We start from the raw sequence: 25680 nt of genomic DNA on the forward strand, positions 1-25680 counted from the left end.
AGATCGTTGCTCATCTCTCACATTAGTACTTGCCAACTAACTGGAGGCGGGGAAGATACCCTTTTTGTGAAATAGTGCTCGTTGTAAGGAAAAAATAATAAATTACAGAACCAGTATACTTTAACTTGTCCACAAGTGAAGAACCCTGGAAACTAAGCTGAATAATTACAGGTACCTAAGTATATCAGAATAGCTCATGTTTTATTTAAAGCAGTGTTCTGTGTGTCATATTCTTTGCCAGGCGGATGTGGTTAGACTTGTACGTTCACATCCAGAGTCAAGATGTTGCCATTTGCTTGTTGATAATTTCTAGGCTGAAAATGAGGTAAAAAAACCAACCCAAACAAAACCCCAAAACCAACCAGAACCAAACCAGGTTGAGTGTAGGAGTTGCTTATTGGAAAATTGCTCAATACAGTTTCCTTACCTTGACATCAGATGTTTTATCCTTTTGTCAGTTGCGTCTAGGGACATACATGTATGTATTCGATTTATAGTTTTCAGAATTTAGGGATAGGAAACCTAGTACAGAGATACATCTGGAATATATTTGCTTTTCAGGTATATACACTCATGGTACTAAAATTAAAGAAAAAAGATTTTTTTCAAACGTTTTTGATTATCTTGGTTCATAGAATGGTTTGGAATGGAAGGGATCTTTTAAAGGTCAGATAGTCCGACCCCCTTGCAGTAATCAGAGAAATCTTCAACTACATCAGGTTGCTCAGCGCCCCGTCCAGTCTGATTTTGAATGTTTCCAGGGATGGGGGGGGGGCACCTACCACCTCTCTGGGCAACTTGTTCCAGTGTTTCATCACCCTCATTGTAAAAAAATGTCTCCCTTATATCTAGTCTGAATCTACCCTCTTTTAGTTTAAAACCATTACCCCTTGTCCTGTTGCTACATGCCCTACTTAAATGTCTGTCCCCATCTTTCTTATAAGCCCCCTTCAGGTATCGAAAGGCCACAATTCCTGTGCCAGTGCTTATTTTTGGCTATGTGTGCATCCATTTTTTTGGGAGTGAAATTCCTCAAACATTGGTTTAGAGTGTGTGTGTCTACACTCAGCAGTAGCTCCTCCGTAGTTGCTGTCACTTGGGAACGTAAAGGCACTTCGCCTAAGGAGGGAAAACTTCAGTATAAATCAAGACACTGCAAAGCGTGCTGTCTAATGGTAACATTGTACTAGTCAGTTAAAGTAATGAAACTTCAGAAACTTGGGAATCAGGAGAAAACTGTACAATTACCTAGTCAGAGGACACGCATTTTGTGTTTCTGCTCAAACACTGGAGTAATTTGTTATCCACTTATTTGATAGGAATGACAGGGAGAAAAATTACCAAAAAGCAATCTTTTTTGTTTTTACAGTTTAAAATTGAAAAAATAATAAAAGAAAAAGAAGAGCTATTAAAAGTAACTTCTGTTCTGGAAAAGGAAACAGCACAACTCAGAGATCAAGTTGAAAGACTGGAAAAAGAACTTAACCATGAAAAGCAGAGATGTGACCAACTGCAAACAGAGCAAAAGGTTAGTTGTTTAACTGATTAAAGCTGACTCGTAATGTCTGTAATCCTGCTTTTTCAAGAACCAGTTAAACTGCGTTAAAATCAGCTATCAAAACCCCTCAGCAGTCAGATGGACATTTACACTAGAATAGGTCAGTTCCTATTAACCTCCTGCCACTATTCCTTTTATGTCGTAAAATGGTTAAAATATTTAAGGCTTTTGGTACCAGGCTTGGTAAGATAATCGATGACAACTGTTACCAGATGTTTGACATTTAACTGTGGAATTCATAGTGGAAAGTAGTTGACAGTTTAAAGTTTGCTTACATTAACTTAAAATGGAGGAAGGTTTTTCAAAAAACTCCCATTAAGGAATAGCTATATAGAACACAGGGTATTGAAAATGGTAGAAAAATTTGCTATTAAAAAAAAGATCAAAACTTAACAGAGAATGCTACTGCCAGGGCACATAAAGAGTGAAAAGTAACTAGTCACTTCTCTAAAAGGCTTCTCAAATATCTGAAGATTTTCAAAGGGAAAAGAAGCACAAACCTAACAATTTACAGTGTTAATTGATAGTGGAAATATAAAATTAGCCTAAAACAAAGTAAGCTTAATTTGGAATTCTACGTATGGTAAGGAGGAAATCTAATATTATAAAAAAAGCACAAAAAAGTTGGATCTAATATGTTTTTAAGCTGCTGCTTTTTAAAAAACAACTTTTAGGAGAAGATTAAAAACATGTGGGAGGGAGGTGGTGACATGGACAAATTTGAAGTAATGAAGCCTATATAATTTAGCTGTGGACAGCAGTTAATAGGCTATTTCTAAGTACTAGTATGTATATGTCAACAGTTCTGCATGATACACCTTTAATAGGAATTTGTTGAGGGAGTTTGAAACTGTTGAAACTTTGTAGTTTACTTTTGAATGATCATAGTGAAATAGAATGTTGGGTAAGTAAAAAAGAAAGGGTAAGAACTCATTTAGGAAAAAAATTTTTCTATAAAAGAATGATTTTAATTTCAAGTACACGGGAGAACTAGCTTAAATCAATGAGATGAGAATTATATACTTAAAAGTATGCATTTAATGGGTTTGCAGAATCACAAGCTTGGTGGATAAATCTGAATGAGCTACATAGATACATTTCATTGTCACTTAAGGTTCTCATTTAAGGAAATATTTGAAAGTAAACTGTCAGTTTACCAACACATTAGTTCTACGGTGCGGTTTTGGAACAATTTGTCAAATGGGATTTTGATGGGTGTTCAGCAAGGGTACAGTTAGACTGTATAGGAAGAAAATGTCTTGATACTTTCTCACATTTTACTGTGAATTTCTATAATCAAAAATAGTTTTGCCTTTAGGATACCAGAACTTAGCAATTAGGACTTAACTTCAGGAATGTGTGTTGATTTTTTTTTTTTTGTTTTGTTTTGGCCTTGTATTTTGTTGAAGTGATGATGCAGCGTGAAGAACTTCTCACTTGTATTTAGCTGAGCTATAAGTAGATGTCTAATCTGAGGCTGCTGCAGCTCTTCACCTGTCTAGAATACTATGGAAGTGTTCTAACTCATGCAGTTATTTTTTGTCTCCTAAGACTTTGACACAGTCTTACTTTACACCTTTTATGTTCCATTCTGTTTTTCACTTGTTTAAAAAAATAACAGGTTTGCTGAGTTGAAAAAATCTTTCATTTGTTCATATACATAAGTAGAATATAACTTGAGTGTTACTCTTCGTATATGCTTGTTTAATTTAAATCAGGTGCAATAAGTTGGTTTTTTCATCATCAGAAAGTTTAATAAACAATACTTTCTATGCAGCTTTCTCTCTAAACTTTCCAGTCTTAAAGACGACTTCCCTTCTTGCTCTCCTTGTCTCCCTACCCCAATACATGAAATACAGCAGTGGGTCAAGGGATTATATGATTTATCTTTGCTGAGAACACATACAGTGTGTTAATAGATTGATTTAAAGATTCCTGAGGAGCAGTTATGCAGCACTCAGTTGGATTACAGTACCTAGGTTTTATTTTCATTGTGGTTTGTTTAAAAAACCAAAACCCCCAAAATACCCTACCCCAAATAAAACAACCCCACAAAACAAAACACACACCCCCCAACAACCACTGAAACAAACCCTCCAAAACCACTCCCCCCAGCCTCCCCCCAGCTAGTCGGCTTCATGTGATGTGAATAATTGTTATTGGCAATAAACTTAAACAATGCATGAACTTGGATGTTTCTTATATAAGACTACAAGGGATAACCTTGAAATGCTAGCAAATCAAAATGTATTTGTATTTCATAAAACAGCAGAATCTTTACCTATGCTTAGTATGAGCTAGGTTGTTTTATTTTGGCTTGTTGGGGGTTTTTTTGCCTTTTAAGTTATGGAATGGTTGTTTTAACTAAGTAATTCTGTGGGCTTTTTATTTTCTTCTTTTATTGCTAGTCACATACAGGTGGATTTTTAGTTACGCTCTGAACATTTGATACCTAAATAGATAAAAAGTGGAGTTGATGAATTTAAAATTTGTATTTTTTATAAATGTTTAACTTAACTAAACGTTTACCTATTTGGAGTTCTTTTAAAATTCTTTCAATATACATTAGAGCATATTAGGCTAAAGAAAAACAATAAAACAAAATAGGTCATATTAGAAACTATAATTATTGTAGACACTGTATCATTTCCTTTGTAGTTTGAGGAAGCTATAAGTGTCTCTTAAAACCATATTAATTGTTTTTCCTTTTTGCAAGCACTTCCATCAAGAAGTGCACAGATAATATTTCTGCTCGTCCAAAGAGCCCTCTAAAAAAAACCCACAATAGTATCAAGTACTATATTTAAAAAGCAGCAATCACACGAGCAAAGGAAGTGGATACGTCTGTACGTACACATGCAGTTTATTCTAACTGACTGCAGTGCACAGATCTCTTTATGCTGCTAACGTATTGACAACTGCTATTTGTTTGTTACCATTTGTGTTGTGATAAGGAGGCCCAGGAGTTATGAACCCCTTCATACAAAATACTCGTCAGTCTGCCTCTTTTCTAAAAATCTTACTCGGTTCCTTTGGAGCAAATACTACGGGTATCTGAGCTCATGTCTTTGTCTTTTGATCAAATACCTTATTAGGCTACCTTATATTTTTATAATTAAAATTGAACAGAATGTGGATGTTGTGGTTAGGGGTCATAGCACATAAGTTATCTTACTGTGGTATAGCGTAAAAAATAGAAGGTAGATTAATGATGGAAAAGCTCTGTGTTGATAATATGAAAATGTTTTGTTCAAACACAGTTTTCTTAAAATCCCCTTTTTATTTGTGTGTATTCGTATGCCTTTAGACTACTTTCCTCTTTTTGGTATTGATTTTCATCAGTCCTTTGGTTTCTCAAGTAGCTCAGGAGTAGTTTGGATCACTGAGAAATGTCTGTAGAAACATTGATTTCTTGATATAGACAGGTTAGTTGTTGACAGACGATGTCACAGCTATATCCCAATTAGTGTTTCCTTCCCACTCTTGATTATTTGATCTTTCTTCCCTATGTAGTTACTCTCATAGAATTCTGGGCAGTCTTCTCTCTGCTTTTTCCCTAGTTGGGGTACTTTAAGTGACCCTTTAGAGGACATCTTTGGGGAAAACATTAGGAAGAAACAAGCTAAAAGTAGATCAATCTTTTAAGAACATAGCATGCTAAGCAATCTGTTCAGGTGTAATACAGTCAGTGTTCCATGAAGTGTGAATATTGGGCTCTATGCATGTTTTAAAATGGCTACTTAATGCAGTATGTAGTTGTTCCGACAAGATCAGTTTAGGGAGGGGATAAGTGAATCTTTCCTGTTCTGTCCTTTCTTCTCCTGCCCCCCAGTATGCACACTCTTTTAAAAAGGGCTGTATTTTCAGTTACAGGAAAACATAGTATTCCTCTGTAGGATTTTTTCATGCCTGTTAAACCATTCCTAGACTTTGTTTTTTTTTCCCTAGATTACATTAAATTATCTCTTACCGAGTGTGAAGGTTTAACTTAATCTGCTGCTACTCTGTGTGGGAATTCAGAGGAAATGCAAAAGGATTGTAAATGTTTCAGAAATGTCACATATTTTTCTTTCAGCCTTTTGTTAGTGTTTCAGAGTTAATTTCTACTTACTAGGATGATGTTCCCTGATAGCATACCTTTATTTAGAATCATGCTGTATTTACAGCTTGCAACTCTACTAATATAACACTGTTAAAACAATGATGTAATTATTATGATTATTTTACTTAAGAAGATGACACATGATACACGGTCACCAGAACTATTTCAGGTTGCTTTCAATATTTTGACTTTTCCTTAGTTTCCTACTAAGATAACTTGTTCACTCGTACTTGTGTATGTGGAGTCACATTAGTAAGCTGCTTTAACCTGAATGTATTTTACTTTTGGAAAAATTGCAGAACGTTGACTCAGAAATGGAGTGTGTTTTTAATCTAGACAAATAAGAATACAAATATTAGTACTCTATATGTATTATTAATTTGAAAATACATACCTGTGTAAATAAAAAGAACCCATGCTTTTCGGTCTTTGTGCTCCCAGTTTCGTGTGTACTTAAACGGTGTGTAAGCTCTCTGACAGCAGTGCTCTTGCCCACCGTTTTAAGATTTAATAATATTGTGCTGAACGAGAGAAACATGCAGTAGTTGTTTCAGTCTTTCATTGGTTGCTTTTCTGACACTGCAATGTTGTGAACACAGGTTTTGTACTCTTCTATAGAAAGCAGAGCTTGCAACTGATGCTTTTGCAATCATTTGTCTCCCTCTAGTGGGAAGAGAGTACTTCAGAATTGATTTCTTTAATGTTACAGTGGTCACAAGTCTTAGTCCTGTGGCAGTAGTTTCCCTAAATGTTTAGCTTGAGTCAGAAGCAACAGATTTGCAGATTACCTGCTCATTCTTTGATGCTGTGAACATCTGAATAGTGTTTCTGTAATGACAGTCGCATAAATTGAGGCAGAAGTGAATTTACTGACTTGATAAACTTGTTATTTCATGCTTTTTGAAAGTTTAGTTCACCATTTAACTTTTCAAAAATGGGCTGATTCATCTATCTGATGGAGAGTTTTAATAGGACATCCATCTAAATTCACGTTTCTACTGACAGATTCTACTTGCACAGTAGTTTTATTCACTGGAGAGTTTTATTCAAATACCAGGGAATCATATAAGTTGGCTTTTGATGCCATTTTATGAGAGTTTCTCTGGTTAGATACAGACAAAATGCTGTTGTACTGCTGACATATCACACTGCCCAAGTGCCCAGTTCAGTTTGCATTCATAAAAGGAAGTGAATCAAGTGGGGTTTTTTTCAGTACCTCTTTAAATCAAGCTGTGTTGGTATTGTTTATGTATGCCCAATGTTTGAAAATCTGATGGCCAGGGAAATGCATTATTAAACAAACAAAAAACCACAAAAGAAACAAAACTAACCACCCAAAAAGTAAAAACCCAAACAACCAAAAAACCACCCCCCAACCCCAGAACAGAAACACAATAAACCACACAAAACCCCCCAATCTCCATGTAAATAAGCTTTTAAAGATACAAATTAAACACTTGGAATTGCTCAGGTTGGCACCAGCAGTTATAGCACCCAAGGGTGCCGTAAACATCCTGTGAAGAGAAAAATGCAGTTTTATTGTTTTCATGAGTGTTCTGTGTATGAATATTTCTTAAACTGATTAACTGAAATTTATTTCACTGGATGATCAAACAGATTAATCTGAGAGTTTCTTAAATGTTTTAGATAGGTGTCCTGCCTGCGCTCCAGTTCAAATTACGTGTTCATGAGAATGACTCTTTGCAAAAGTTACAGCTTATAGTGAAATTATAAGATGTTTTAAGAAATTAACATTCTGGAATGTAAATGCATGCTGCAAAATCACAGTGTGTCTAAATACTTCAGCCGCCTCCTGCAGAAACTTGCACATCTGTAGTCTTCATGACAGTAATTGGGGGACTGATGTTACTTAGATAAACTTTCATAGAGTTAGGCCTTAGTTTTGTAGAGTTTTGATCTGTTTAACAGTGTTAGTTGAAGAGACTAACGCAACTAAATTACTACTACTGTGGCGTTTTAGGTTTTTGGAATAGAGGGGCTTCAGTGTTTTTAGAGCAGTATTTCTATTGCCAATCATAGTCACAAAGATAAAAGCTTAATATTGAGTTTATTTGGAATCGGTTTACTGTTTTACTTTGCTGAATGCTTAAATTTTGTTCTAGAAAGAAAAATTACAACTCCAGGTTTCCTTTCAGAACATCTAGGCCCTGTGTGACAGGGCACTGAGCACACTCAGATTTTGCAATGGCTCCAATGGCACTATGTTGTGGTCATCATTTGTCCTCAGGGGTCCTTTAAACACAGAGTATGATGTCAGCCAAGTGTTTTACACAATTCGGTTGGAGTTGCTATGATGTCAGTGGGATAAACAAAAGGTTCATCTAGACCCCCTAAATTCTCTACGGGGCGTGAGACATAATGGTTCCCCTGTCATTACATTACATCCAGATAAATCAATCCACCTAAAACTGGAAAGGTGCTGCTGTTTTTTTTGGTGTGGTTTGTCTGGGGGATATTTTTTTTTTTAAATAAATTGCCTTGTGTTTGGTGAATTGACCTCTTTGGTTTTAGAGTTGAATAGCCCATTTTAACCTTTCATTCTTCCTCGTTACAATGCATGCATTCTGTAAAAAGTAAAATAAAGATTGCAGATCACAGAATCATAGAACGGTTAGAGATGGAAGGGTAGGAGTAGGAAGTAGGAGCATATATTAGCTGTTAATTGAAGGTGAATATTTCAGATGTGGAACAGCTTTTGAAAAGTGGATAGGGAGTTTTACATGTTACGAAGATAAATAACCGTGCTGCCCATTGCCATGCTGCAAGATGTCACAGCTGGAAATAGTCTTATGTTGTATTTTTCAAGTATTTTACTCTGTCTGTTGGATCTTTCTCTGCCTTAAGTATGTTGGAAAAATGCAGTGTGTATGGTCACAGGAAAGGGTGTCTGTACTGCTTTGCATCCATTGACTGGATCGTACTCTGAAGTGTTTTACCGGTGTTGCAAAAATCCATTAGAAGTAAGAAATAAGTAGGGAAAACATGTTGTTCTTGGTTGTTAAACGTACAAATTTTTGCCATAGTCTTCTGTTATGAAAATGAGAATCTAGAAACTTTGCGTCTATTCTCAAATAAAAGGTTATTAGTCCTTCTGTAATAAAAGTATAATAAATAGTTTTTAAACATGTTTCAGGGAAGATCACAGGCATGATCTTTGCATATCCTTTAGACAGAGCTTATAATAGCTTTATGAGGTTTCCATCAGTGTATTTACGATTAGGTTACACAAACATAAAGCAACTGATGTATAATCTACAACTTTGTGATATAAAGCTCCTGTTCTTTCAGTAGCTGGCTGCAAATGCACTGCAAGCAAATCACGTTCTGTGTTTGCCAGGGGGAGGACAGTGTTTCATGTGATCACAATAAAACTGTTTTTAATCTGTCTGAAATCTTTTGCCATTTTAGAATAGCAATAAAGATTTTGGTGCCCCCGTCTTTCTTCTCATTCCCTATCTGAAGGTACATCAAAATTTTTAATGTGGAATTTTGATTCTGGGGAAAATAAATTCACTTGACGACTATGTTAAATTTTTTTTGTTTTCATTTGACTAGTGAGGCTCCTAGCAGTTATAAGAATTTTTGTTTTGGTAGCTTTTTGTTTTGCAGCAGTGAAGAGGACTTGAGTAATTTCTGGCTGCTTGTTCTGACCGTTGTGATGCAGTTTGCTTCCCCCCTTCCACCCATAAGGCTGTTGCAACGCTAGGGAGGGAGGGGACAGGGGAAGTTGCATTTGTAACTGAATTAAAAATACAATCCAGAGTAAAAATAACCTTAAAACTATTGGGTGTTTTAAAAACCATTTCATTAAAATGATTCATGCTGTTGCTGTGCTTCTCTTTCTGTTAAGAAAGTGGAAGAAAAGGTATAATATTTGTAAATGTACCAGATAAATTAAGAGAAATTTAGTGAACAAGAATTACAGAAAGTAGTTATCTCTTCTGTAATAGAGGTTGTAGATGTAGTTGATGTTTTTATTATATTCTTCCCCTTTAGACTCTTCCTAAAACACAGTCGACTTTTACCTGTAAAATAGTCTAAGAGTACTCATTTTAAATTTTACAGGCTCTGAAACTGCTGTAACCAGAGCATACGGGACTAGGATTGCAGCATCTAAATTGAATTGCTAAGAATTCTGTAAAATAACAAGTTGTCTCTAAAAATTAATCCTTTTTCTTTCAAAACTGTAGGCTTTAGTTGTATCTAAACAAGTTTATTAGGTGAGAATCTGTTAAGTATGGAACTTTTACATTTTAATACCATGTCCCTATAGAATAACTACCAAAGCAGCATCAATTGTAATGCTGTTTGTGGAGTGAATTTTTTTCAGGCTATTAATTCCTTTTAATATATGTTACCTTTGGCAGCCTGTTTGAACTGTTTGTACAGTTTGTATATATAATGTATCAGATTAAATTCTTTTGAAGGCACTTGGGTTACAACAGTTACAGTTATACCAAAGTGGTGTTTAGAGAAAACACAGATATGCATTGAAATAGACTTTTTACTGTACTAGACTTTCAAAACAGGGGCAAGTAATTAGTCTCCACTGCACTAGGGAAGGACAGGCAGTTATAATGTGTGGTGTTGCTGCTGGTTATATAGCAAGTTTTACTTGGAATACTGACTTTAATTAAAATATCCTGCCTTCATTACACCAGGTACGTATATTTTTTCGTTGCAGGAAACTGATAGCTCTTCAAAAATAAAGACATTATGAAAATTGTGGTCATCTCCCATGCTGTTTTCAAAAAAGATGGTACACTCACGATCCCTTGAAATTTTTTATGATATTAAGGCATATACTAAAGCCATTTAGAGTTTCAACAGTTGTATTAGGCCTCTTCATTTTTTTTTTTTTATAGTATATGTAACAAAAATTAAAATTGCTTTATGTGCTGGTGTAGTGTTTAGGAAGTGATTGAGTCATCATCAGTTACATTTGCCACCCCCTCAGAGTTAACACCCCTTATCCCCCCCAAAAAATCATAATGCCAAAACTTCTGTTTAGTTGCTTGTAAAAACAGGGCTTAATTACGCTTGCAAACAGTGTATTTTGACAATTAATGAGTAAAACCAGTCCTCATTATATTTTATTGTACTTAAAACATTGTTAGTTAGGTTGGAATCTAGCCAGTAGGGGTTCTCTGTAAACTCTGGCTGATGTGTTTCTCTTGATGTAACAGTACAGTTTTGTTGTTTCAGGGCATTAAGCTTTGTTTAGAAATTAATAGATGAACTAGTGTTTTAATCCTCCAAATGTATAGCAGAAAGACAACTTATACCTTAGTATCCGCACAAACACTAAGTCATGCCGTAGGCAGGCAGGTCAGTCTGTCTTGACCTTGTTTACACTTTGATTCATACCACTGTCATGGTTGATACTAAGATGAGCTTTATTGATGTTTGATATCAGAAATAGTAGCATGGTATCTCGGTATGTGTGTTCTACTTTTGTGTTACTAATTTATTTTCTGAAGAAAATAGTATTATATTGAAAATAATGTTTCTCTGGATTATTTAATGATCTGACTTTAAATGGCCATTTTGCTGTGGTGGAGATGACATTTAGCTGTCCACTGCCTTAGAATGGTATGGACGTCATTATAATTACATAATGAATGTAGTACTTAACAGTGGCTTCCCATCTTGCATCTGTCAATTTTCCCACCCACACCCAAAGGAATCTGCTTTGGGTGTTGCCATCATCCTCTGTTTTGGCTTCCGATCTCCAGATGTGAATCCTGCAATTGTTGCATGAGCTTCATTGAGCTTTGGGAGACCCTCTGCCTGTTCTAGCTAGGAGAATGTAGTGTAGTATTTCTTTTTTTTTTTTTTTTCCTCCTCTTGCCTGCAGTTGACTTTCCCATGGCTTACTTGAGTGATGCAGCTATCTGCTCAAATGCAGGCTTTCCTTCTTTTCAAGTAAAAGAAAGTACAAACAAAAATGGAAGTTTTTTATGTGTTCTAAGCTAGGCAGTCGGTCGTTAGCTTGCAGGAAGGAGAATGTAAAAATATTTGAAATATGGTTTTATTTGCTTATACTCTGAAGTCTTTGGTAGTCTCTGTGCAACTGAATGCTTGCACCAAAACAAGCTCCTTATTAATGTATTAACTGTGCATAGCAAGTTTAATGTATTTGTATATATTGAATATATATATTCAATACATATCTATATTTGAAATGAGATTGTCATGCATTTTGAGGAAGAGATCTAACGACCATCTGCCTTATGTTGTAGCTTTATGTGTGCTCTAAAAGCACTGAGCGATTTCAGACATTTTACTTTCACAGTTTTCTAAATAGGCTTCAAATATTTTAATTGTATAAATGTGATACTGTTTAAACAGAATGCTCATTCATGTATGAATGTGGTTCTGCGTATTGCATTAATAGATGGATGGTTTAGAATGGCAAGCATGATTTGGAATGTATGTATTTTGATTTTTTTTTTTTCTCATGATAAATTAATGTTACTGAATACAGAAATGGTAACTAGTGATATGTCTGTGAAATACTTTATTAGAAATAAAATCTACAGTAGGCCTCTGGTTTTTTTCATATAGCTTAGTAATAGACAATACTTCTATACCTTAGCATTAGTTAAAACAGCATGTTGTTCTGAAGATATGCTTTCTTAAATAACATCTATTTGCAATCTTTTTTAAAGAATGGTGTTCAAGCATCAGAAGCTCTTAAAACTGAAGTTGATGATTTGAAGAAGAAGCATGATGAGGCTGCTTCAAAAGTTCTGCAGCTTGAAGAAGATATCATGACTGTTACTCAAAAAGCCATTGCAAAAGAAACTGAGTTAGACAGGTATTTTGTCCTTACCTTCCTTATTTTACTGTTTCTTTCCACGGGTGTTTTTTTTAAGCTAAAAGTTTTTAATCTATACATCGATTTACTGTATTAATAGTTCTGTACTATTAATTTGTCAATGCCTTAGCCTGAAGGACAAACTGAAGAAAGTGACGCTTGAGAAGGAGCAACTTGAATGTGTGTTGAAGACAGAAAAGGATGAAAAAGAACTGTATAAGGTAACTTTATTCCTTGTATCTGTATACACTGAAATGAAGTAGTTTGAAATAAAGGTAATAATGTTTTATGGAGAAGCCTAATAAATCGAATTTGTGGAGGAAAAAAGGAAATTGGTAACTTCTGTGAACAGATTTGGTTTTTAAGACAGTTATAGAGGTTCTCATTTAAGAATGAATGAGGAAAATAGCATCTGAATTCATCCTGTGATATAAAAAGGTGTCTAAGAAGGAGAATGGATCACCAGTTTGTTAAAATACAGGCATAGTAACCAAAAATAATAGCTGCTAGTGAGATGGTTCTCTAGTTAACACAGTGCATCACCCAGTAACTGGTTTTCTTAACACAGTTAGGAATAAGTTACCTTTTACTCTTCTGAGTTCTCCCTACAGACTGTGTTTTCTAGATCCCTATTCTTGAGTCTTGTACATAACGTTGAGAAACTTTAGTAGGATCTATATTGCATTGATTTTTACTAGCTTAAATGTTTTATTTTGCTGGTATTGAGAGACACGCATATTTAAGATAAAAGAAGGTGCACTCTCCTCCCCTCCCTGCCCCCCCCCCCAAAAAAAAGCCAAACAAAACCCTAAACCTGTAAGTCTTGACAGTAGTCTTAAACTTAATCCAGAGTGTCTAGCTAGTTGAGGGCTAGCTAGTTGCTGCTGGAACCATCCTTGCAGCAAACACGTATATTTAATATCAGCTACCAGTACTAGCCTGCCTAATTTGATGTGATCATTTGCTTAGAAAAGTAGATACAGAAATGGATCAGGCTTTAGGGATGTCAGCCCTTATCTGACTTGAGTTGATGGCTATTAGTTTTCATACTCTTGAAAGAAAAATGTTTCTGTCTTACATGCTAAAATAATGAAATCCTTAATTTGTATGAAACAAATCAGGTTTATTTAAAAGATTACTTAAGTTCATAGCGAAATGTCATTATATGGCAGACTATGTTAGATATACACCAGAAGTCAAAAAATCTCAAAACATCTTTCACAAGCATGGAATCCCTTTGTAAATAAGGAACACAAACCTTCTAGTCTTTGAGTGGATAACACTTTAAAGTTATCCTTTATTAGATATGATATGGTAGACTCAGTGACATCTTAAAAACAGCTCTAGAGTTGTTAAAGTAGTTGGCTGTCTTTGGAACTGGATATTGCTATTGTAGTCCTGTCTGCTTAGATGATTGCAAGTAGATACTACTGGAAGTTTAGTTTCTCTTTAGTTTTCTTCAAGTCATTTCTTCGTTCATTGTTCTTAGTTGTCCAGTGTTTGTGAAGAGAGGAGTTAATTCTGAAGAGCTTAATTTGATGTGGACAGATAGCAACCTCTAGCTGTAGAGTGGAGCTGTTGTTAGATGATCAAGCTGAAAGAATGCCAGCCAGAAAATCTGTGCTGGAGGGCAGTGATATTATCAAATGTTTAATTTTTCTCTTTACCTGTTCTGATCTGTCTCAGAGATGAGTTAGAATTTAGTGAACACTTAAATGGACAGGTGAATAGTAGTTTTCATAACGTGGAAGAAGAGTTTGACATTTTTTAGCGTCATTACAGATACACTTGAAGAACACAGAAATAGAAAACACCAAACTAGTAAAAGAAATCCAGACGTTTAAGAATTTGGATGCAAACAAAGAAAACATGATATCATATTATAAAGAGGAGGTTGGCAGATTACAGCTATTTATAGCTGAAAAAGAAAATATGAAGAAAGCTTTTTTGCTGTCCTCGTCAAACAAGGTAAGCATTATTAATATAATTGGCCTGATTTAAAATAAACATATTTAAGGTTGTATGTGTTTGACAAGAGAAAGGAAGAAGCTGAAAATATCACCAGGGTGCAAGAGGATTATGGTGTTCTCGGTAGATGCAGAAAATGAGCAAAAGAGTGAATTCTATTCTAGTTTTGCAGATTCTGAGCTTGTTGATGTATCTCACATGAAGTGTGAGATGAACTACATGTGAAAAGTAATTTGTGAGTTCAGTAAAAATGCATCAGTAAAAGCGGTGCGCTTTGAGTTTCTTTTAACTTCATGAAAAAGGAAGGAGATTGAGGAAAAGGGAAAACTTAAGAGTGTATGTACGTTGTGACTGCAGAGGATGATGGAGCAGAAAAGAGAAGACATCGAAAGATATGCTGAAGGAATTATTAGGTGAATGTACCGTCAAGATACAATGATGTAAAACCTGAAAAAGGATAAGATACCATGTAAACAGACTAAGTTGACTGAGAACTCAGCAATAAGTGCCAGTAGGACTTATAAGGAAGAGGCCACTTTTGCTATGCAGTGTGGTGGCAGTGTGGTGTAGTAGGAGTGTGAAGTTGCTGAAGAACTGGTATCTGTGCTGCCGTGATCCAGGTGCGGTTACTTCAGACTAGTTTTAGTGTGGTGCTACGTATAGAATACCCATTAGGTGTTTGTTCCTGAGGTACATCTTCCTGTTTCATTTCATCCAAAAGGAATGTAGTTTCTATGCCCTGAGACTGTTCTGTCCCGTGATCTAAAGTGTGGTAGGTAATAGTGGAATTGACTGGGAGTTTTGCTTTGCAGATGTGCTCTTGATCCAAACTAAAGAGTTAATTTAGACACAGCCTTTGAGGCCAGCATGGAAAAGTCAGTTTATGCAAGTGACTTTATCGTGTGTATCTTGTCAGTCTTCCTACAGAAAAGGCAGTCTGGATCTCAACAGAATAGGAATTGTGTTAAAGTAATGTGAGTTACGAATATAAGATTTAAGTAGAAAAGTAGTGCTGTTGAGATGTTTTAGTCTTTGACTGCTGTGCAGTTTTGCTTCTGAATGTGTTAAACTACTACTGAAGGAAGAATATGTAGGGAGTGTGTGTTCTGGTATGGAAGCAACCAAATGTTTGTCATTTACTAATCTTGAAGTGCTTGTGATGTTTCATCTTACGCTGTGTGAAACTGCGGATATTTACTGAAATATGTGACTGATGCATCACGTGCTGTAAAAATAGCAAAGGGACAGGACTAGGGCATTTCCTAGTCCATCCATCTTCATAAATGTTTACAAAATATACTAGTTTTCCTCTGGACTTAATAACATAAGTGATTATTCAAAAATTAACAAATAATGGACTAGAGATACCTGAATTTATGTCTAGACTCAAGAATATGAGATGATTATGCCTTCAGGAAGCCCAGAGGCTGCAAGTAGCTTTGAAATTTTTTTTTTTTTTTTGGTGATCCTGGGCTTCTCTGAGGAATGAGAAGCCAGTAGTGCAGCTTGGTCAGTTGGCCCTTGGGCTGCCCTGTGGAGCTGCAGCAGTGCTGAGAGTCTTAGTGCTGCATGCTGCAGCTTGCTCTTCGTTACTTTTTGTTGTTATTTCCTTCTGAGTAGCCTGTTTCTTGGGAAATGCAGCTGTGAGGAAAAACATCCCAAAGCTGCTTTATAGTGTCTTACATCAGCTGGTTGTAGGCATTGTAAGACTTCTTGCTCTGTTGTTACCTGCAGTGTTTTACTGTGGGATAAACTTTGGGTTTGAAGCTGGATGGCCATTTGTGCATGTTAAAAGTTCTACGATCACAAGAACAAAAATGTTTTGGAAAACAGAGAGACTATTTTTTGGCATATGTTTAAAACTAAAGCTGAAAATACAACAAAAATCCAGTATAGATAAAATAATAATATTTAAATTTGCCTTTATGTCACAGCAAAATATGTTTGAGCACCAACTGTCAGCAAAGAAGGCAAATGGGGAAAATGGTGTACTTGTGTACTACTACTTGGTTTAGTGGTTTTGCTAAAGCCACCAGGAAAACTTGATTTTTCTTTCAAATGTTTCTAATCCCTGTACCAACTTTTATTTAAGCTTCGAATTAAAAAATTATGGATTCTCTTCCCTCTCTTCTCTTTCCCAGGACAATGCAAGTATTTTAAAAGAACAGCTTCGGAAGGCTGAAGATCAGATTCAGGCTAGCAAACAAGAAGCTGTCCTAATGTCAAAAGAGCTGAGTGATGCAGTAAATGTGCGAGATAAGACGATGGCAGATCTTCACAGTGCACGTCTGGAGAATGAAAAAATGAAAAAGCAGCTTGCTGATGCTTTAGCTGAACTTAAAAAAATCACAGCTTTGAAAAATGAACAGGTAAGTTGTCAGTATTTAGTACTGAAGTTAATATGTATTTATGAAACCTGTGAGAGCTAGCTTTGCTCAAATTGGGGAATAAAATATGTTTCTGGATGTTTAGTACAAATTATTATCAAATTCTCTTTTGGCACTCAAGTTGCTACCTTAAATCAAATGCACATTAGGTGATTTGGAAGGTTGGTAAGAAAGAAGGTTTCTGCTACTACTTACAGCAGCTCCCTTCCACGCCCAGATTATTTTCACAGAATGACACAATATTTATCTATATTATTTGGAATCCTCTCCCTTTACTAATTCTTTTTTGTGAGCCACAGTAGCATTAAAAATTCATTCAGGTAAGAATATAGATTGATTTTATTTTTTTTTTATTATGATCTTTCCTCATTGATGAATTCTCTCTTGATTCTTATGAGTCCCTACAATATTTGTGATTGAAGTTAATTTGCTTTAGTATTTAAAGTATAAAAATATTAACGTAATGGAAACTGTCCTGACTTTCTTCATCTTGGATAAAAATCTAGTGAGCAATTTTAAGTTTCATCATTCTGACTTAAGTGGGTTTTGTACTGGATCTTCCATAACTGCAACTGTATTGGATTAATTCACTACAGCAATTTAATTACTGTTCAGCTCAATATATTTTTTTTCAAAATAGTGTAGTAAATAGGAAGTGAATAGTACAACCCTCAAAAGAACTATTATATTTACAGTATCCAAGAATGACGTTTTTTTCTAAGAATTTAAATTATATACGATGTCTTTTAAATGCATCCTGAAAGTAATAGCAGATCATCTGTATGACTCAAGTTACCAGAAAGTATCCAAGTATGGCGTATATCCAGTTGGTAAATGTAGTTTGCTTAACTCGTGTATCAGTGTTACAGCTCAACTGAACCACTTCCAGTAGAAACATAGTCTGTGGGATAGAATATAGTTGTGGTCTGTCCATTTTTGCCACGTGGCTATATTTGTCTATAAGAGAGCTGGAACACCTTCTGGAAGGTGTTCAGACTTTTGGTATACATTCCAACTTTTGGTATACATTAATCAGCCCATAAAATAAGTCCCTCTTTATCTGCCTCTGGTATTATACCAGTGTGTATTTACTCCCTCAGTGTGTCCTGCTTGAAATGAAGTTCAGCACAGATGCTGTGTCTATCTGTGCTCTACTACTCTGTTCCTTTCCTTCCCACAAAGAAAACAGGAACTTCTTCTGTACTTATGTAGAACTTTATGCTTGCTTTAATTGAAAAAAGATTTTTTGGGAAGTAGTGGTATTTGAACAAGAGGAAGAGTAGTTTCTAATTACTTCTTTTTTCAGGAAACTTCAAACACAGTGGAGCAGGAACTGCGCAGAGAAGTTGAAGATCTGAAGCTTCGTCTGCAAATGGCTGCTGACCATTACAAGGAAAAATTCAAAGAATGTCAAAAACTTCAAAAACAAGTAAACAAGTTTACAGAACAGGCAGTAAGTAGAATGGGAGAAATTGCACTGGCTTTTTGTAACTTTTCAGCAACTACTTAATTTCCTTCTGCAAAACATTGTGCTTTTAAAAAGGATTAAAACATGGAGTAAGCTCTTCAGTTTACCATTTTTTTCCATAAAGCTAGATTACTTCTATGATTCTTTTTAGATAGTTGTCGAAACCAAGCATAGGATTTATAGTAACTAGTGTATGTAGAAAGCTAACAGAGTTTGGATAAATCTAAAAGCATAACATTGTTCAAGGAAGAATTTTGAAAATGAAGCAGGGAAAAAAAATCCATAATTACTACCTCTATTCAGTACCACCACAAAAAAGCCATCAAATCTCCAAACCCAAAAGTGGGGGAAATGGAGGACTTGGAGAAGGATTTCAAAGTGAAGTGGGGAAAAAATTTCCATGACATGGTATATAGTTGTATTCCATATGTATTTTTTATTCTTATCGCTCTTCTGAGCTTTGTTCCATAAATAAATGAGGCTTTTGCAATGATGATGTGAGTCTTGTGTCACCTAGTAACTGAGCCTGTTAGCAAATTTAAAACAGACTTGTGAGCAGAGTTTTTCAGAATTTTGTGAAAAATGATGTCTGAATTGTAAAGGAGTTCAAACGGGGGAAAAGGTGTATGAGCAATGGGAAGATGTACAAATGTGCGTTCTTAAGAAAAGCAGACTTAAGTATTTATGCTGTCCACAGAACAAATGCAGTAGTTACCTAGCTTTGATCCACAGATTACTTTTAAAAAGTTGTCTTCTCATCCAGAAGGTCAATGGTGAATGAGGTGTCATATCACGAACACCCGTGGCTTTTCCTTAAAAATCTTCCACATATTTGGCTATGTTGTACATCTGCTAACAAACACCAAATTTCACTACTTTGACACCAGAAGTCCAGCACTCATTAGTAATACAGACTCAATTTTCTAATGGAATAGTGGATGTAAGTTGATGGATTTAAGTATAACTTACTCTCCAGAAAATGAGAGTTTTCTAATAATTTGCGTAGAAATTGCTGTTTCCAGGGAAAAAGAACTTCATAATGTAAGATTATTAAAATCATAGTCTGATGCAATTTCAGTATTAGTAGAATTAAATACGTTTGCATATTTATTATTACCTCCTGTTCTAATGAGCAATTCTATCTAGTCTGGTTTTGGAGGACATGGTAGTGCAAGATATATGTTACTTTGTGCTTTAATATAATTAAATACCAAAACAAAATTTCTTTTCACCAAGAAAATTGCAGGGCATCAACAGAAACTGACAGGTGCGTCTAACATTGAGACAGCTACTGCCGTCGTTACAGACAAAAAGTTATCTGCATCTCCAGGTATCAACAGCTTAAATTTTGTCTATTTGTATCAGCCTGAAAGTGTTGTCTATGTGAAGTAGTCCCTAACAGTATGTATAGTATAAAGTAGATGGACTTGTTCTAGTAAAGCAATGATTAGAAATACGAAAATTCATCCAAAAATCTTGTGTCTTTTTTCAAGTAGTAACATTCACAAATAACTTAATGTGTCTTTTCAAAACAGCTCACTTGGTATTTGTTAATGTCGGTAGGAATGAACTCTTGAATTTCTGCTTGATACTTAACACAGAGCCAGGATTGCCAAGCTAATAAACAATTAATTAAAAAACCCAAAATCCTCCCCAAATTTGCAAACTGTGTACATTAGCATGATAATTTTGCAGTCCTCTTACAGTGACAATCCACTGTAGCATTGTACTGTAAAACAGGCAGTAAAATAGGTAGTAGTGGTTTATTAGAAAATTTTTAACTAGGTTATAATTTTTATGAACTGTTAAGTTCTTACAAAACTAATCTTCTAAAACATAAACATAGAATAGGTTAAAACTAAGCCTGGTTTATTTTTCAGTTTAAATTGATAAATGCCAGTAAATACTGACTAATTTTGTTTGTGTTACTTTGTAATTCACACATTCTGCCTATAGAGACTGTACATTGTAATTTCTGTCAGTTCCTCCCATCTTAAGTAAATAAAAGTGTTTCCTAAAGCAAGTAAAATCCCAGCAAGCTCAATTATAGTTTGTGATGGGATGAAGTAGATTGCTGAGGCACTTCATGTTTTTGCAAAAGAATAAAATATCTAGCATGATATCATAACGTATATATTCTGGTGTTTATGTTCTTAGGAGCTAAGGGGAGACAAGTCTTTCTGTTTTTTTGTTTTGTTTTGTTTTTTTTTCACCTTGACCTTTGTAGTATATGTGTGTGTATATTTATGTTATGTTCATCTTCAGCGTGAGAGAACTGAACACAGACATGCCAGTATGACTGCTGTTCTTACGTATCGCTGGCCACATGATACTGATTGTCTCTGATAAACTGTTTGCTTGGATAACATGGAGCACTCTGTTCTTGATGCACTGTCAAACCTGGCCTGTCATCTCTCTTACACAAACTTTATTATGGAACAAAAAAAAATTATCAATATTCTTGTTTTTTTCTTCAATGTTCACAGTTAGCCCCATTTCATCTGACATAGTTTCGGAATTCATGGTAAAGGAGCAAATACGTGAAATGAATAAAGAAATTGCTGAGAAAACAGAGAAGTATAAGAAATGCAAGCAAATGTTGGCAGTAAGTAAATGTCTGCTTCGGAAAGCTGAGCAGGAAGTAGCTATAGGTGCTAAGTCTTAAAACCACAAAGCCTACCCAGCTGAGTTGCCTTGCTTGTTTGTGTGATACGCTGCGATTATGGTAGAAATCTTAATATTAGAAAACACATTTTCATTAAGTCAACTCTCAATTACGTGTGATGCTGGAGGGTCCAGACAAAGACCCCTCAGGAAAACCCAGATGCAGTAAAACAAATGAACAAAACTAATGCTATTCCTATGCTGAAGGTTTTGAATACGTTTTTTTTCCATTATCTTTTAAGTGTAATTGATTTTTATAGCAACATGCTGTATTTGATTTATAAGCCAGCTGATGTCTGGAACAAGTATAGCAGTGTTTATCTGATATGCTGTTCAAGTACAATAACTCCTACAAATTTGACTGTCTTGGGCTTTTACTGCATGTTGACGTCCAAATGGGTGCTGCCTACTAACTTGGGCTCAGTCATACATAAAGGCATTTATATGGTTCTCTGGACCCAAGTTGGCACCAATAGTGCTGTAGCCACAATAGTAACGCCCTTCAAATATTACTACCTGTCAGTCCTAACTTGATTTTAATATAACCAGTTTGTATGTATGTATGATGATGGAGTATTGCATCAGTGATGCTGGTGAAAAGTTGACTGTTGTAGAATTGTTTAAGAAATGCTTTCTGGCTGTTGTCTTGTCTCTGTTCGTCTTATTTCTCTTATTTATCATGAGATTATTCTATTTTAATGTGCTCTCCAGGATGTAACAACTGTCATGTAATTCGGCTCATTATCCTGTCTATGGAGAGGCTGCGTTAGCTTCTGCTGGCTATTGCTTCTGTAGTGGTGCTTGAGGAAAGCTTTGCCTTTGACCTTCTGGATGAAAGATATTTAGGGTGTAAAAGTTAGTGTGGGGAAAGGTTTTGTATTGAAGTGAGACACTTGAAAGGATGATCATGATTACAGCGTAGTGTTAGGATACAAAGAAACCTGAAACTGAAGCTAAAGAGGAATTATCGGCTTGTTGAAGAATATCAGGCAAGGAAAAATATGTATTGAACGTCGTTTATGCAGTGCTCAATGGTCCTGTCCTCTTCAAGGTCTTGAGACAGACATGATTTCTTGGACAAGCCATTTGTAAATGATCTCGTTCTAAAAGCGTGGTTGTACAGTGTAATTGTTGGGGGTGGGAGGGGAAGTCTCTTAAAATTGTAAATATTTCATGCCATGGTATAAACTACTTTAGGAGGAGAAGATGAAATGCAGTATTTATGCTGATGAACTAGCTAAACTGGAGCTGAAGTGGAAAGAACAAGTGAAAACCAATGAGGGTATAAAATTACAGCTAGCAGCGATGGAGGATCAGTATAAAGTAAGTTGCAGATTTTGTTTATGACAATGAATGGTCTCATATTAACATAGTTTCTAATAGTTCAAGTAATGACGACTTTTAATGGTGAAAACCCACTAAATGTATTTTGCTGTAAGTAGAAATTCTGTTTCGCGCTTGTAGAAACAACACAGACTTGTAATGATTTTTATAAAGACAGACAGATCTGCTAAGTATCTTACTAAATGGCTGTCAGTCTTTTAATATTGTGGATTTAGACGAACCTCTAAATGACATTAATCTTGTATTACAGAAAAAAAAAAAGGGGGGTAGAGAGTTCTAATTTCCTATTACTTACTATAATACTAACAGGAATATTGATTGGTGTGTTTGTCCAAAGCCTTCGTATTGCATGCCGCATTACCGGTGTAGTAATGTCTAATGCATTTTATCTGAATTAACTAGAGAGATGCAAGATGAATGATATATTGTTTTTAAAATCATCGTGAGAGAATTACTTTAATTTGGAGGATCTCAACTGTAGCTTTAGTAGAGTGATGTAACATGCATCAGAAGTCAAGTGTAATGGGCAGCTTGAGTTTACAAGGGGCCTTAATCTTTGAGGCTTATATTATGCTAATACAGATGTTGAAGTGGCTTTTTGGGTCAACAAGGACAAGATAAGAGCAACAAATTTCCGTAAGACCAGCTTTTATGCTTGTTTTCAGTCTAGTGGTGATAGTGTAGTTGTCAGGATAGAATACTCTGTTGCCTACTTTTGCCCATTGTGATGAGCAGCGATTAAACTGAACTGTGATTATATCAAATCTAGTAGGAACCCCCTTCCATTAGAAATTACAGCACTTTTTTCTTTATAAATTACTGAATTACCCTACAGCTCATTTCAGCACTCTGTGTAGGCTCTGCTGTCCTTTTTTGACACTTTTCAAAGCTCTAATTTCAGTTTTATAAAATGCATGACTCTTTCCAATTGATTTAATTTTCTTAATTAGTAGTGATCGATTGCCATGCATAATTTAATGTAAAATAAGTTTGTTTTTAACTTCTCAACAGCAGGAGTAATAAATAACTGGTTCCAAAATTGAAGGCATTTTGGCTGCAATTCAAAACTTGTTATCATTCAGGACGGTGCAGGTGGGGGAGAAAAAGTGAGCTTTTCTTCCCAGTCGGTAAATTTCTCTCAGACCTGAAGTAGGAGAGGGAATTTCAGATATGAAAAAAAAAAAAAAAAAAAAGATACGCAACTTTGCAGAGCATTGAGTTTATATGCTAGAAAAACAAGTGGAGAGGCAGTATCCAAAGCAACCAGAATCCAAATAAAGTAGCCCTTTGTAGAGAAAGATTATTTAAATAATCATTTTGAAGCAAGGAGGAAGCCTGGAAGAACCGTGCAATGTGCCAGTTGCAACTTTTCCCAGAGCACCCAACAGAGACACGAGGTAGATGTTTGTGAAACAAATTTAGTGTCTTTGAAGTAAGAGAAGGTTTTGGTGTTCTCAGTTCTGTGGTAGGACATAAGAGCTGGAGAGAAATGGATGCAATAAATCACTGAAATGGTTGCCAACGGATCCCTTTAGAAATAATGAGATGAGGTTTACAAACCTGCGACTGTTTCTGGGCAGTGCGGTCCCTCCTGCCACTAGTATTACTGGCGTTACTTCTGGTTTTTAACCTGGGATTTTGTCATTCCACAACTGTTCTCTGAAGCGGCATAAAAGACTAATGTGCTCCTATTATCCAGTAGATAGCTTAGGGAGAATTCTTTGGTTTTGATTTGCAGTAGCACTAGATGTTGCATGTAACTATATTAGACAAAATAATTTCTATCTGAAAGATGAACTTAATCACTAAACTTCATGTTTTCACAGCATAACATGCAGGGAAATAGCTCCTGTTCACTAATACAGGAACCTTAAACTTCTTTTTGTATAGGTTCAGCTGGCAGAAAAAGAGAGACGAATAAAGGAACTGGCATCACAGTTGGAACTCTTCACCAGTGACAAGGTATGGTCAGGATTCCTGTTAAACTTTGTAAATTAACACTTGTGAGGCTCTCTGGTTTGAGGAATTGGAATTTATTTTTAAGTGAGAATTTGCTCTTTAAACATACTTTTCCATATCTTTCCATATTTCTTTCTCTCTTTCCATATTTCTTTCCATCTTTTTTTTACTTTTCCATATTCTTTTGGATATTTTGCCAAAATGAATTAGCATTTTAAACTACAAATTCTGTTAATAATACTAATATATTTTTTAAAAGTGTATACCAACTTGCCGAAACTGACTCAGCGTTTGAAAATATTGCCATTTATTGTTCTGTAATAGTGTTTTATAATATTTTCTACATAGTTCTAACAAAAATGTTACATGTCAAAAATTATTTCTTTGTTTCTGTCTAGAATGATATTCCATCCAGGATCTAAAATAGTTATTCTGTTTGCAGATGGGGATACTCTGTGTAAATTAATAATCTGAGATTGCAGCTAGCTATACAGTTCACACGGGAATTCCTACCAGTTTTTGTCCTATATTCCTTTCTCATCTCTGCATTAGTGTTTTTCTACAAGTTTTCAGTGGACTTCCAGTCTCCTTCCTGCTTTACTTCTAATGAAAGAGGTTCAGCCGTGTTGTGTCTAGAGGCTGATACCAGTTTAGTGCTGCTTGTCCAAATAGAAAAGATTATTATTAGCTCATGCTGTAGCCTTTCAGGCTCTAAGGGAGCATCGGTTAACAAAACTTGCAGGAATTTCATTTCTTTGAGACAGACTGTCACTGATACTTGCAGGAGTTACTGGCTGACAGGCAGCACAATTAGTAAACCTTATTCCCTTTGGAATCCTGGCATAAGACATGAATGATACATACCTAGATTGACAGTTTATTTTTGCCATCACCGTTGGAATTATTTTTGTTTTTATCCAGCGTTGTCCCGTAACTAGAGATGTAGACATTTCAGCAGTATGATCGACAGGTTTTTTGTGATGTGTGCATACAACCAAATCCTTTTGACATCTGCTATTTCTTATTGACTGCTTGTAATAATAAGAGGACCTTGACATGCGACAGTAGTGACTTCGGTAAAATACAACTGGAAAAATATCTTTATCAGAAAAGAAAGATACACACACAGTACTCTGATTTTTAAATACTTGATAGAAAATCACAGAATGACAGAATGGTTCAGGTTGGAAGGGACCTTAAAGATCATCTAGTTCCAACCCCCCTGCTCTGGGCAGGGACACCTCCCACTAGACCAGGCTGCTCAAAGCCCCATCCAGCCTGGCCTTGAACACTTCCAGGGATGGGGCATTGACAACTTCCCTGGGCAACCTGTTGCAGTGCCTCACCACCCTCACAGTAAAGAATTTCTTCCTGATTTCCAATCTAAAT

General features: G+C 35.6%; 1 protein-coding gene across 4 annotated transcripts in view; it reads left to right on the forward strand.

The window, feature by feature from the left end:
- TAX1BP1 (Tax1 binding protein 1) overlaps positions 1–25680 on the forward strand; it is a 67679-nt gene that overhangs the window by 24661 nt on the left and 17338 nt on the right. The window contains exons 5-14 of one of the 4 annotated variants that reach the window (XM_074574917.1): positions 1370–1528; positions 12353–12501; positions 12632–12722; positions 14284–14469; positions 16611–16838; positions 18163–18309; positions 19561–19654; positions 20811–20929; positions 22186–22311; positions 24223–24294. In XM_074574917.1, coding sequence (XP_074431018.1) covers positions 1370–1528; positions 12353–12501; positions 12632–12722; positions 14284–14469; positions 16611–16838; positions 18163–18309; positions 19561–19654; positions 20811–20929; positions 22186–22311; positions 24223–24294 — 1371 coding nt within the window. The remainder of the gene's footprint in view (positions 1–1369; positions 1529–12352; positions 12502–12631; positions 12723–14283; positions 14470–16610; positions 16839–18162; positions 18310–19560; positions 19655–20810; positions 20930–22185; positions 22312–24222; positions 24295–25680) is intronic. The other 3 variants (XM_074574918.1, XM_074574919.1, XM_074574920.1) reach the window with 3 other exon arrangements.

Source organism: Larus michahellis, chromosome 2 (assembly GCF_964199755.1).
Source record: "Larus michahellis chromosome 2, bLarMic1.1, whole genome shotgun sequence".
Classification (NCBI taxonomy): domain Eukaryota; kingdom Metazoa; phylum Chordata; class Aves; order Charadriiformes; family Laridae; genus Larus; species Larus michahellis.